This window comes from Hylobates moloch, unplaced genomic scaffold (genome assembly GCF_009828535.3).
Source record: "Hylobates moloch isolate HMO894 unplaced genomic scaffold, HMol_V3 SCAFFOLD_2, whole genome shotgun sequence".
NCBI lineage: Eukaryota > Metazoa > Chordata > Mammalia > Primates > Hylobatidae > Hylobates > Hylobates moloch.
In genome coordinates this window covers 29,601,201-29,615,192 of record NW_026652277.1, presented here as the reverse complement: position 1 = coordinate 29,615,192, position 13,992 = coordinate 29,601,201, and the positions used below count along the sequence as shown (strand labels likewise).

Below are 13,992 nucleotides of genomic sequence, written 5' to 3'. Positions count from 1 at the left end.
GCCTCAGCCTCCTGAGTGGCTGGGACTACCAGGCCTGGCTAGAATCTAAGATATTTTGATACTAAAAAAGGGTACAAAAAAGCTATTATACATCTGGGTTTAGTTGAGTATTATGAACATTTAAAAAACTTGCATATCCTATTACTTTGGAATGATATTATTTGTTTTACAGTGGAATTTGAAATGTACAGAATATAAAACAGAAACCCATTACAGGACTGCATTGAAATCTTCTATATTGAGCCCACTTCATAAATCTCATGGATAGCAGTAAGCAATTTTAAAATGAGGGACCATTTGCTCAAACATGTCCTTCACATCTGTCTTTGGAGGAAGTGTTCTAGAATGTTTTCCCAATGATATTTGAGAGCACAACTTTCCCACATATTATTTCTTTCACCTGGTCACGGCTTGGAAAGTACTGAATGAAAAATCCAAGAACAGATCCAGTTGCCACACCAATTACCACCTCCAAAACTCCTCTGAGGACATTAAAGACAGTAGAGCCTGAAAAATACATTAAAAAAACTTAGAGCTCTAAATCCAACAAATACACAAGTTTTATTCCACAATCATCAACATAAAGCATCTAATTACAAAGAAGAAACATTTTAAAGAGAGTTTCTGCTTTCCATATTCTTAAATATGTATGTAGAACGTACATTTTCCCCCATAGCATATAGGATTTAGGAAACTTTAATTAAAAAAATTTTTTTGTTAGCACATTGTGCAGAAAATTATATTAAAGTTTCTCCACACACAAAGCACTTCACAGACTGTCCCAAGAAAAATGTACTAACTAGTTTCTGTGGTCTCTTGTTATTATGGCAATCATTCTTCTTATCTAAATAAAATTACCTCTGAAGTAATTTTATTTAGCTAGGATAGCTTTCTACCAGGTAAAGCTATGACTGTTAAAAGCATCTAGTTGTGATAGTAGCATTATGCTTAAGCTATTGTGGTAATAATTTACCATGAATATGTAGCAAGTAGCTAATTAGCTTTAGTCTCTGGTATATTGAGGTGTTAAAAAAAAAAAGTCTTTGGCCCCACCCCTAAAAATCTGATTCAGTAAGTCTAGCAGGGCTCAGATCCAAAAGGTCTAAGGACCACACTTAGTTGCTGGGGAGGTGGGGCGGGGAGAGGAAACACAGCAGAGTCAACTAGGAAGGTTCTTCGAGCTGTAGCTTATGAAAACCCCACTGCCTTTTTCCTTTCTCCTCCCACCACCATGATTCTGATGCAAACTCTGTTGCTCTAAAGCTGTGGTTCCTATTCCAAGCTGCACTGGTTTCCACTCCCAAAGGTTCTGATTTAATTGTCTAAGATAGGACCTACATAAGAGTATTTTTAAAAATCGCCCAGGTAATTCTAGTGTGATGCTAAGGCTGAGAACAATTGTTTTAAAGGTATATACCAGGACAGTGGTATGAACATAAATTTAGATATGTGTAGTAGCATTAAAAATAGGAGTATGAATTTGACTTAATAGGTAGCAGAGCATCCTCAAAGGTTCTTGAACAAGAAAGTAATGTAATGAAAACAATGTTTTGAGAAAATCAATTTACCAGGGAATGGATGGAAGGCAGGCTCTGGAGCAATGAGACAGGGTGGGATTCTAGGTAACAGGCATAAATCATACACAATCACAGAATGGGAAGATAACTATAGGGAGATAACGAGAATGTATAACCTGCCAAGAAGATGTGTTCCCACTACAGAATCTGAAGCTAAACTTAGATTACAATTATACTTTGTCAATCATATAATGTTGCAAATTTTATATCCCAATTTTGAACATAAGATTAAGAAATGAACTTAAACTTGTGCTGTACCACAGGATAATAAAAGTGTTGAACTGCTTTTGGCCTTTTGGCTAAGATCAAGCATACTATCTGTTCACATCAGTTTAATATAGGTGTTGAACAACAGTGGGAGAAAAAATAACTTAAGTTCTTCTTTTATTATACTTGAAACAAAATACCTCAATTTCAGACACTTACTAAGTATTAATAGGACATCCATTAAAATCATTGCTGTTATTACCCATAAAAAGCTGAAGAGGAGAGAAGAGAAATTTTTCTTATTTTAAAGGCATGCTGTTCCTTTCACTTGGACTGCTCTCTGTCATTTGTGCTCCTTGAAAAACCTACTTAACTTTAGTATGAAGTCTCCACACATCTTTTGTGTGAAGCCTGAACGTTCCTGGATCACTTCAAGCAGAAACTGTTCTTTAAATGTTTCTACCTTGTACCGCCCCCGCCGTACTGCACCTACTGCATGCTACTTGAGCAGTCCCTAGAGGGAGGAAGAGAGTAAAGATAGACAGCTTCTGGCCCCTCCTTAGGTACAGAACTCTTAGTGTTCTTTTGCCTATTTTTAATTTGCCTTAATCAATTATCAAGCAAATATGTCATGCTTAGAACATTTTAACCTACATCCCTACAGTGCAGGAGTAAAGCCTGTTGTGAACTGATTAGGTTACCTGTGGAAAAGGCTATGCCCAAGCATGTGTTGAAGCCAGTGATGGCCAGAATGTCATCGAAGCTGCCAGCTGCCATGAGCAAGGTTGGGACACCCTTCTCAACACCATAGCCTCCTCCCTGCAAAAGGAGCATTGAAGGCACCACAACAGCTGGAGATACAGCACCTAAAACAAAACTAGGCAGACAGCATTTTAAACATTTATGATAACATCTTACTTATTACTATTTTGAAATTATAATACCCTCCACTTTTTAGGGGTTATACTTGGACAACTACAGTCTTTCTTTTTTTTTCTAAATTAAAAAAACAAACTCTAATAAGAATTGTTTTTGTTTTTTTTTTTCTTTTTTTTTGTACTTTAAGTTTTAGGGTACATGTGCACAACGTCCAGGTTTGTTACATATGTATACATGTGCCATGTTGGTGTGCTGCACCCATTAACTCGTCATTTAACATCAGGTTTATCTCCTAATGCTATCCCTCCCCCTTCCCCCCACACCACAACAGGCCCCGGTGTGTGATGTTCCCCTTCCTGTGTCCATGTGTTCTCATTGTTCAATTCCCACCTATGAGTGAGAACATGCGGTGTTTGTTTTTTTGTCCTTGCGATAGTTTGCTGAGAATGATGGTTTCCAGCTTCATCCATGTCCCTACAAAGGACATGAACTCATCCTTTTTTATGGCTGCATAGTATTCCATGGTGTATATGTGCCACATTTTTTTAATCCAGTCTATCATTGACAACTACAGTCTTTCAAATGGCAGAGAAGCATGAATCCAGAAAAACATGTATGTATAAAACTTCTACAGAACACTGTTTTTCAAAATGTAGCCATAAACAACCTGCTTTGGACTACTTAGGTTGCCTAAAAAGATATATTTATTAGTGGTATAGAAGGCCTAATGAGGGTAGGCCCCAGGATGCTGGCTTTTTTAAACAAAAAAATTCACGTTATAAGGTTTGAAAAACAATGCATGGACTTTCTGATTTGGAACCCAGTGATGCTGGGCCTTCTATCAGGGCTTGCTATGTCAAATAAGGCAACAGATTAGAAGAAAATGATATGACAGTCACATTGATACCAGTAACAACAGCAGTGGTAACAGCGGAAAGCATTTTACAGATTTACTATGTACCAGATACCATTTTGAGCACTTTACACGTATTCACTAATTTAATCCTCACAACAACCCTATAAGATAGACATAATCTATCTTAATTTTATAATTGAGGAAACTGAGGCACAGAGAGATTAAATACTTGTTAAAGATCACGCACTGGAAAATCACAAGGCTGGGATTTGAATCCAGGGAGTAGAGTTCCAGAGTCTTAACCATGAGAAGAATTTCTTACTTCTTGCCTCTTATTAGCACTAAATTCCTACTAAGTCCTTTCTTATTTATTTACTTTGTGTGGCTCTTAACTGTTGGAAGTAAAGAACTGACAGTGGAAGGAAGAGACAGCAGAACTGCCAAGTCATAATAGTCTGGTGACAGGAGGAAAACAATAGTAGCTGTTGATCACTGTTGCTGTGTTTATTATCCTTTGTGCAGACTTTAGGTGGTATCCAGTATCTCTTTAACAGGCATTGAATCAGGTGTAGGCAAAAGACCACGATTTCTTCAACAGTTTGAATAGTAGGTGCTAACTATAAGAGTTAGCGCCTATTAACACATAAACTATGTTTTGAAGTTAGAATATTTAGATTATGCTGTAACATCTGTGTTGCATTTTCTGATATCTATAAGAAAATTCTATTATGCATTCTCTTGTATGGAATCAGGGAAAGGCCTAAATGTCCCTACATATTTTCATATGACAAAGAAACAATCATTACCCCAGTATAAATCCCCATTGCCATGGTAAACCCAGCAGGTAATGGGCAAGAAGAGCAGATGTGCACGCCTCCACAATACAGGGACCCATGGACAGTCTTACACAAACGCCCTTTAACTTCTTCAGGGCCTGAAATAGAAAAGTAGACATCCTAATATAATCCTCTGAAGATGTGCAGAGAAGATGACCTTGAATGCTTTCTCTTCAGTATATGGACCATGTCTGGGTCATCATGAGTTTTCAAGGTAATGAGTTGTATTTAACGAACATTTTAGCACTCCAAGTGTTTTCAGACAGCTTATTTAGTCCTCACTACAACCTTATAAGATAGGTAATACTATTATTATCCCCATTTTTTTAGATGTCCTCATCTGAAAAGGCAGAGGCTAAAGTCATTTGCCCAAGATCATGAAACTGGTGAGTGATGGGGCCAGGTCTGAACCCAGGCAGGCTGCTTTCAGCATCTGTGTTCATAATCTCTAGCTAATTTAACATTCTCATTAGTTTTATTTATAATTTGTGGTCCCAGAATGAGACTAAAGTGAAGAGCCTGAACCCCCAAGAAAATTCATTCCTGTATTCAAAAACATACATGAAAGAAAAGCATTAAAAAGGCATATTTGACCCTCATTTTATATATTAGGCAGTTTCCTGAGCTAGTATAGTTAACCCTGAACACTTGTATAGGGCTTTGCAAACCAAAAATATGTTGTTTCCTCCCCTGTGAGCATTATTTATAACCATGGTCTGTATCAATGTCAGAGAAAAGTGGGGCCTTTATTCTTGGTGCTGGCCCCATAGACAGACTCTACCTTTCTCCAAGAAATAGAATGAGACCGGCTGGGCGCAGTGGCTCATGCCTGTAATCCCAGCACTTTGGGAGGTGGAAGCAGGCAGATCACCTGAGATCAGGAGTTTGAGAACAGCCTGGCCAACATGGCAAAACCCCGTCTCTACTAAAAATACAAAAATTAGCCAGGTGTGGTAGTGCATGCCTATAATCCCACCTACTTGGGAGGCTGAGGCAGGAGAATCACTTGAACCTGGGAGACGGAGGTTGCAGTGAGCTGAGATCAAGCCACTGTACTCCAGCCTGGGTGACAGAGCGAGACCCGTCTCAAAAAAAAAAAAAAAAAGGAAGAAAATGAGACCATCTTTTGAGTTATTGCAAAGCACAAGGTCTCACTTGCAAAACAATCCGCCATGAAATAAATTCTATTCTATTCTCAAGAATGTCATGCAAAGTGTCCATATCCATTTCCTAATGCTTAGTGATTCCATTAGATACTTGAAGCATTGAAGAAACAAAATTCCTATTTAATAATGAGAAATTTACCCATCATACCTTTGAATCCAGACCAAGGCCAGCACGAACCAGGATGATAGACAGGGCTATGCTTCTCAAAGAGGAAGACCACTTGTGCTTGATCTGCACATTATCGTTGATGACTGGGATATTTCTGATGAGAAACCCTGCAAGCAGCATGCCTTGAACGAAGAAATCAAACATGTCTAGTTAGTTTTCAAACACAGAAAATATTTTTAGTACTTTAATTTTATAGAGACTACTATATAATCCCAGGAACCACTTCATTATGCTTAGAAGAAATTAAGTTAAACTTTTAGTTTAACTTGGAAGAAATTAAGTTAAACTTTTAATTAAAAATTAGTATAATAAATCAGCTAAGAAAATACCTTAATGTACAGATAAAAAGATAGATTATAATAATTAATATTCCCAAAATAACTGAACTTAAAAGGGAGACAAGATGCAGCATTTGGATAGAGAGTATGATCAAATTCTAAATATAAAATGTTTTAATACAATGCCAGCTCAGTCAGCCCTTTGCGTGCAAACAGCAAACAGCCCCTGAAATTATTTGCTATGTCAGATTACTTGAAATATCAATAAATACTTATATGGATTCTGTTTTACCTTCAGATTAGATAATTTCACAAGAGACACATAATCTACTTTGCAAAGGTTTTAGATGTCAATTATGATGAAATGGACATTGCCCTGTCATGTCAGTTGGTAATTCTTCTTTCACTCGGTCATTCAACTGTACTGAATGCCTTCAGTAGTTTAGATACTAGAGTATGCATCACGCATATAATAATGGACTACATTTCAACAAGCTTTCAGCCTCTAGGGAACAAGACAAACGGACAATACCAATTTTATGAAAGTATGAGGGAGATATTACATGAGCTGAGGCAGGAAGGGGGATTTAGAGAAGGGGGAAGAGGATGAAGAAATGGCTGCGGGAGTTGAGAAGTTTCTGGAAAAGACAGTAGTTTATTCAAAGGTAAAAGAAAAAGTGACTCATTCTGGAAACTGCAAGTAGTTGAGTGTAACTGAGGAAGCTGAGTAGTTAGTGAGGGAATTCTGCCTTCACTGATACCACATGCCCACACAAAGGGAAAGGTTTCTGTGAGAGACTGTGAGCCTCTTCCCTCCATGCTTCTCCAGCAGTGCCCTCTTCTCACCTTGTCTCTATAAGCACCACACTTCAAACAACTAAATAAATTTACTGAAGTTAGGTTATTTTGTGATGCAAGATGGGAGAAGAGAGACAACCTGCTGCACATGAAAGCATCACGCCAGGTGTCTCTCATCACTGCCATTTATCTTCGGGAAAGACTCTTAAGTTCTGAATGCTGTGGCGATGGTCTTTCTGGAATGTTTATTGGGCAACAATATGAACAGGCTTGGTTTTTGGAAGAAAGAATGATGAGTTATAGATGCACTTGGTAAAATTAAGACATTGCTGACAAAATGTAAAGTGACAAGTGCATACTGTACCCCAACTGCAACCTTCCATCTTCATTCCTGAATGTTTTTCATTAAGGGTCTTCTGTGCCCTTCCAGAAAGTTTCTGTACCTATTCAAGTATATTTCTGTGTGTATAAGCTCTTTTGTGCTCAACACAAATAGGACACTTATACACTGCTGTACGGCTTGGGTTTTTTCCCATTTAATAATATATCCTGGACATTTTCCCACTGAAGCACATATATATTTGCTTTATTCTCTTTTAATAGCTGGAATAGTATCTCACTGTTTGGAAGTTCCATAATTTTTGGACTACTAATACTAGATTTTAAGAAACTTTTCAGGTTTTTCATTATAAACGTGCTGAAATGAGCACAATTCATACATCAAGTATTTAATTGCCTGCTACATGCTAGCCCTGTATGAGATCCTAGTAACAAAGAGGTGAGCTAGACCAGCAGTCCCCAGCCCTTTTGGCACCAGGGACCGGTGTAGTGGAAGACGATTTTTCCACGGATGGCAGGGGGAATGGTTTCAGGATGAAGCTTTCCACCTCAGATCATCAGGCATTAATTAGATTCTCATAAGGAGCACACAACCTAGATTCCTTGCATGTGCAGTTCACAACAGAGCTCATGCTCCTATGAGAATCTAATGTCGCTGCTGATCTGACAAGAGGAGAGCTCAGGCAGTAATGCTCACTCACCTCCTGCCATGGCCCAGGGCTTGGGCACCCCTGAGCTAGACTAATGTGGTCCTTGTCCATATGGAGCTTATATATTTGTAGGGTTACATTAACTACATTCATATTATAATTTCTAGCAGTGGAAATGTTAGGCCCTATGGTATAGGTATATATCATTTTTATATATATTGATGGCTTACCAGCCAAAAATACTGCACTAATGCTTACATTCCATTATCATGACAATAGCTCTTTAATGAAATTTAAAATGTGTGTCTAAGCCATTCCTAAATTAATTACGGCATTCAATGACCTGAAATCAAATGGAATATCCTAAGAAGAACTCAAAACTATGTTAAGAGTTTTTTTTTGTTTTGGGGGATATGAAGGGGCATTTTTTTTTTTTTTTTTGAGACAGGGTCTTGATATGTTGCCCAGGTTGGTCTTAAACTCCTGGGCTCAAGCGATTCACCCACCTTAGACTCCCAAGTTGCTGGGATTACAGGCATGAGCCAGTGCTCTCTCTTGGCCTGAGAGGGCATTTTTCATTCCTGAAATGAACGTGATAGCAGCTTCCCTGGGACACTGTTTCCTTTGCTAGTGGTCTGGTTGATGTAATATGACCACCTGATTTTGATTTGGCACGTGTCCCCACTCTTGCCTCTAGGGCCTCCCCTGGTCATGGAGGAAAGAACATTTTCCTGGATAGAGAAGTGTTGTTCTCTTAAAATTTTGTATTATGAAAATTATCAACACATGGCTAATCTCATTTCATCTACTCCCAAGTTTGTTTTTTTTTTTATAATTTGTGTTACGGAAATTTTTTCAATAATGATTTTTCTTCTCTTCCAAAGGGAAGCCGTTTTCAAATTCATTTCAGGAATCAAAAATGCTCACTCATACGCTGTCCCTGGCAATCACTTCAATTAAACTCTTAAAAATATAGAACAGGAAACCATCACATATATTTTGTCTTAATAAGTTTCCTTTATGGATTCAGATAATGCTTCAGTTTTGGATACTGGCCTTAATATAATAAAAACCAGTAAACTTTCTTCCTCTATGCAAGTATACAACTATAAAAAAGAATGGTGAAATATGTATGTAATTTTTGAGAATGATTTCAGTTACCTTAGGAGATCTCATTTTATCACAAATCCCAAGACTTTACATTTTTTTGGAACATGGTATATTTTGTTTTTGCAATAGGCATGGAGTGAAAAAAAGACAAATGGGGTGTAATGGGCATTTTCATGTGTCTAGAACAACAGTCTTCAACATAGGTTGCATATTAGAATCATCTAGAGAGCTTTTTAAAACTTCTGATGTCCAGGCCATATTCCATTTCAATTAATTCAGAATCTCTGGGGTAAGACCTAGGCATCAGCTTTTTTTTTTTTTTTTTTTTTTCTGAGACGGAGTCTCGCTCTGTCGCCAGGCTGGAGTGCAGTGGGGCGATTTCGGCTCACTGCAACCTCTGCCTCCTGGGTTCAGCAATTCTCCTGCCTCAGCCTCTTGAGTAGCTGGGGCTACAGGTGCGTGCCAACCATGCCTGGCTAATTTTTTGTATTTTTAGTAGAGACGGGGTTTCACCATGTTGGCAGGATAATCTTGATCTCCTGACCTCGTGATCCGCCCGCCTCAGCCTCCTAAAGTGCTGGGATTACAGGCGTGAGCCACCGCACCTGGCCTATAATGCAGAATTCTTTGAAGAAACCTTAAAGGTATCACACCTAGTTTTAAGACTAATTTGTGTATGTGTCTTGTCTGGGCAGTTCTCATTGCCTCTGGAAGAGTATTTTCAGCTATGTCTTTAAGAATCATGGTATTTTATTTCATTTTTATCTTTTTTGAGATGGAGTCTCACTTGTCACCCAGGCTAGAGTGCAGCAGTGCAATCCTGGCTCACTGCAACCTCCACCTCCCAGGTTTAAGTGATTCTCCTGCCTCAGCCTCCCAAGTAGCTGGGATTACAGGCACCTGCCACCATGCCCAGCTAATTTTTTATTTTTAGTAGAGATGGAGTTTCACCATGTTGGCCAGGCTGGTCTTGAACTCCTGACCTCAGGTGATCCGCCTGCCTTGGCCTCCCAAAGTGCTGGGATTATAGGTGTGAGCCACCATGCTCGGCCAATATTAGATTTTAAATATATCCAATGGTGTGCTGGTAAATGCTTAACAAATGGCTTGCCAAAAAAGTATGCATTTTATATAGGCACATACATTATTAAATTTTACTGATATAAAGGATGTGCAGCACACAGTTTACAAATATACAACCATCTTCACTGTAAATTCTATATAGCCAATTTATTCTCACAGAATGTTTTCACTGCTGTTTGTCAAACTTCTGTGTCCATAACCAACTGTGGTTGCAGTTCTACCAAGATTTGACAGAATCAGACTACAAATAAATGGTTGCATACTATCTGATTCAGCAGAGAAGTCACATATCATGAATGAGCAAGTGCAGTGTCACCATGAATGTTGGCTGATATTTTCGCTTATATTAATAAGATGAAAATGAAACAATAAAAAAAATGTCAGAACTTCACTCTGTCAATGACATAAGTGACTTATACTATGACAAACTTTGATTTGTAGCATTTGCTGATTTTTTTTTTTTTGTTACAGTTACTTCTACCATGGCTGATTTTAAGCTACAACATGATGTCACTGAAAGTGGAGTTGGGAAGAGGTGGCAGTGGCACACCATTATGTAGTATTTCCATAATCTCAAGAGCATAGGTGAGGGGAAACAGAGTAAAACATTAGGAAGTCTTCAGTGTTGAGCACTGAATGCTTGTTTTTAATGTCAGTTATTTAATTTTAAGTATATATATATATATACACACACACATATTTTGAGACAAAGTCTCGTTCTGTTGCCCAGATTGGAGTGTAATGGTGCAATCATGGCAGCCTCGACCTCCCGGGTTCAATCAATCCTCCCACCTCAGCCTCCTGATTAGCTAGGACTACAGGTGCACGTCACCATGCCCGGCTAATTTTTGTATTTTTTTGTAGAGACAGGGTTTCACCATGTTTGCCCTGGCTGGTCTCGAACTCCAGAGCTCAAGCAATCTGCCTACCTTGGCCTCCCAAAGTGCTGGGATTACAGGTGTGAGCCACAGCACCCGGGCCAGGATAATTTAATTTTTTAAGTTGCCATGTTTAACAACTGGATCACAGGACTCCTCAAAATTTAACAACTGGCTTTTGGCTCCAGCATGGCAAATACAGAAATATTTTATTACTTTATTTCCCAAAGCTTTCCAAACTACTATCTTAAAAATACGGTTTACTCATGATAAAACAGGAAACATTTAGCACTTACCAAGAAGAGAAGGCAGTGGAGGCAATGTAGGTAACTTAATAAGCCCCAAAAGTTTACCTCCAATGATGGCACAATAGAATAGGATTATAATTCCAAATAGGTTTCCTCCAGGAAGACATTCACTGCCAGTAATTGACCAAACTACAGCCCACAGAAGAACAATGACGGTAACTGAAATAAACCAGGAATACTAGTTACTATCAATAAGTGGTCACATGGAGGTTTTGACAAAATCTAAAATAATTTGTAAAAATAAATACTGAATGAAAATGCAAATATTTATAATCATGTTTCTGTAAAGAGTATCAGTAAGATGAACAACTGGGTAACTGCCAACATCTTAAGAAATCAGATATTACCAGTACTTTTGAATCTGCCTATGTGCCCCTCCCCATCCATCTCCCTTTATACTGTCAGAAGGAACCATTATTTTGACTTTTTTCACCATTCACTTTTTTCTTTATAATTTTAACACAAATATATTATTTAGTTCTGTCTTGAATTAGACATTATTGTTTCTTTTTTTATAGTCAGTATTTGTTTAGAATTACCTACTAAGTTACCTTTTTTGAAATCATCATTCATTATGGCATCTCAAACTTTTCTTTTTTTTTTTTGTTTTGAAACAGGGTCTCCCTCTGTAGCCCAGGCTGGAGTGCAGTAGCACAATCATGGCTCACTACAGCCTCAACCTCCCAGGCTCAAGTGATCCTTCTGCCTCAGCCTCTCACGTAGCTGGGACTACAGGTGTGTACCACCATGCCTGGTTAATTTCTTAAAAAGTTTTTAGTGGAGACAGGGTTTCATCATGTTACCAAGGCTGGTCTCAAAGTCTTGAGCTCAAGTGATCCTCCTGTCTCAGCCTTCCAAAGTGCTGAGATTACTGGTGTGAACATCCAGCCTCAAATTTTTCATCGGGACAATTATCCTGCTGCCTAAAGCATTTCCTTTAGGAAAAGCATTTCTATACGAATGTGAAATAGGCCAGGCATGGTGGTTTATGCCTGTCCCATCACTTTAGGAAGTCAAGGCAGGAGGATTGCTTGAGCTCAGGAGTTCGAAACCAGCCTGAGCAACATAGTGAGACCTTGTCTCTACTAAATATAAAATATAAAAATTAGCTGGGTATGGTGGTGGGCATCTGTAATCCCAGCTACTCGGGAAGCTGAGGCAGGAGGATCCCTTGAGCCCAGAAGTTTGAGGATGCAGTGAGCTACGACTGCACCACTGCACTCCAGCCTGCGTTACACAGCGATACCCTGCCAAAAAAAAAAAAATGTGAAATGTTTCCGTTTGAAAACTTGTGTTTTACAAAACTGTGCACTAAAAATTGAAAAGTTTATGGGAAAAAGAGAGTTGGGGCAGAATACTCAAAACTGGTGACCAAAGCACTAAGAAAAACCAAAACAATCCTAATAAGAGTCTTAGCACAGATGAATCTACACACTGACATTTGTGTCCCACACAGGCAGTCTGTTCTTTACAGACTTAAACCTGGCCTCACATTTCCTACTTCAAGATGGAAATTCTTGAGAGTATTTTCTTTAAACAGAGAGCAGTTCCATCAAAATCTGATCCATATTTTAGCCCTCTGCCTCAATACAATAAATTTCAACAAAAGGAAAAGCGTTGGCAGCTTCTTTATCTCAGCTTATACTCTCAGCCGCTTCATCCACATGTGTTTTATTAGATAGCTTAATGTTGTGGAATGTTTGAGTCCTTGAAGCCCCTAAACCAGCTACTAATTGTATGAAAAGTCAGCACTTCCACAGGGGTTTCATCCTTTAAAAGGTCCTCATGCAGGGAAGGCTTTAATTGTAAGAAAGCATATATTTGGTCTTTTCTTCTCCAGTTCACTTTGCCTTCTCTTGCTATTGCTTGACGACACAAAATATTATGGGCCAGGAAAAATTATACACAAAACTGCAAATTCCATACACTCTAACAAAATTCTATTTACCATTGCATATGAGCTAATTCATGATACAGAAACACTCTGTATCACAGCGTGCTGTATTTCTCAGGAGGATCTGTTGTAGTAAATTCTTAGTTTTATCGTCTGGAATTATCTTTATTCTCATTCTTAAAAGATGGTTTTTCTAGGTATACCTCAGTTTTATGTTAAATTCTAGGTTGAGTGTTATTGTCTCTCCATTCCTTGAAAATACTATTCCTTGGTTTTCTGGTTTTGAAGAGCCTGATTTCAGCTTTTTGAAGGAATTCTTTTTCCTTGTTTTCAACATCTTCTCTTTTTCTTTGGTTTTCCTTTCAGTATGATGTGTTTAGGTGTGACTTCCTTTTGTTTTGCTTAAGATTTATGTTTTTTTTAAAAAAAATCAGTTCCAGAAAATTCTTAGCCTTTATTTCTTCAAAGATTTCCTCTTCCCCATTCTCTTTTACCATGTTGCTAACCCTAGTTTTCGTATCTTTCATCTTTGTGTGTACTGCATTCTAGATAATCTCTTCACATTTATTTGCCAGTTCACCATTTTTTTCACTTAATCTGTTGCCTAATTTGTCCATTGAGTTTTTAATTTCAATTACTATCCTATATCTTTCATTTCTAGAAGTTCAAGTTCCAATCTATTGGTTCTTCTTCAAATCTATTCATTTTTAAAAGTTACTTGTTTGGTACTCATGTTTTCTAATTCTTAACTTCTTTATATATATAAATGTCTTATATTCTGTTTTCTGATAATGTACATTTTTGAAATCTGTTTTTTTTGTTTCCTGCTGCATGTTGTGTTTCTTTTTTTTTTTTTTTTTTTTTTTTTTTAGTTTTTTTGCAATAGTGAGCTCTCCCTTGGAACTTTGTCTAAAACTAAACTTTTTAGTTTGTCTTTTCCAACAGTGAGCTCTCCCTTGGAACT

At 38.0% G+C, this 13,992-nt stretch overlaps 1 protein-coding gene across 7 annotated transcripts in view; it reads right to left on the bottom strand.

Annotated features, from left to right (window-relative positions):
* SLC9B2 (solute carrier family 9 member B2) overlaps positions 1-13,992 on the bottom strand; it is a 60,821-nt gene that overhangs the window by 24,068 nt on the left and 22,761 nt on the right. For all 7 annotated transcript variants that reach the window (XM_032175963.2, XM_032176161.2, XM_058432543.1 and 4 more), the window contains exons 4-8: positions 11,123-11,293; positions 5,670-5,812; positions 4,326-4,453; positions 2,486-2,661; positions 401-507 (exon numbers count right to left, since the gene is read on the bottom strand). In XM_032175963.2, coding sequence (XP_032031854.1) covers positions 401-507; positions 2,486-2,661; positions 4,326-4,453; positions 5,670-5,812; positions 11,123-11,293 — 725 coding nt within the window. The remainder of the gene's footprint in view (positions 1-400; positions 508-2,485; positions 2,662-4,325; positions 4,454-5,669; positions 5,813-11,122; positions 11,294-13,992) is intronic.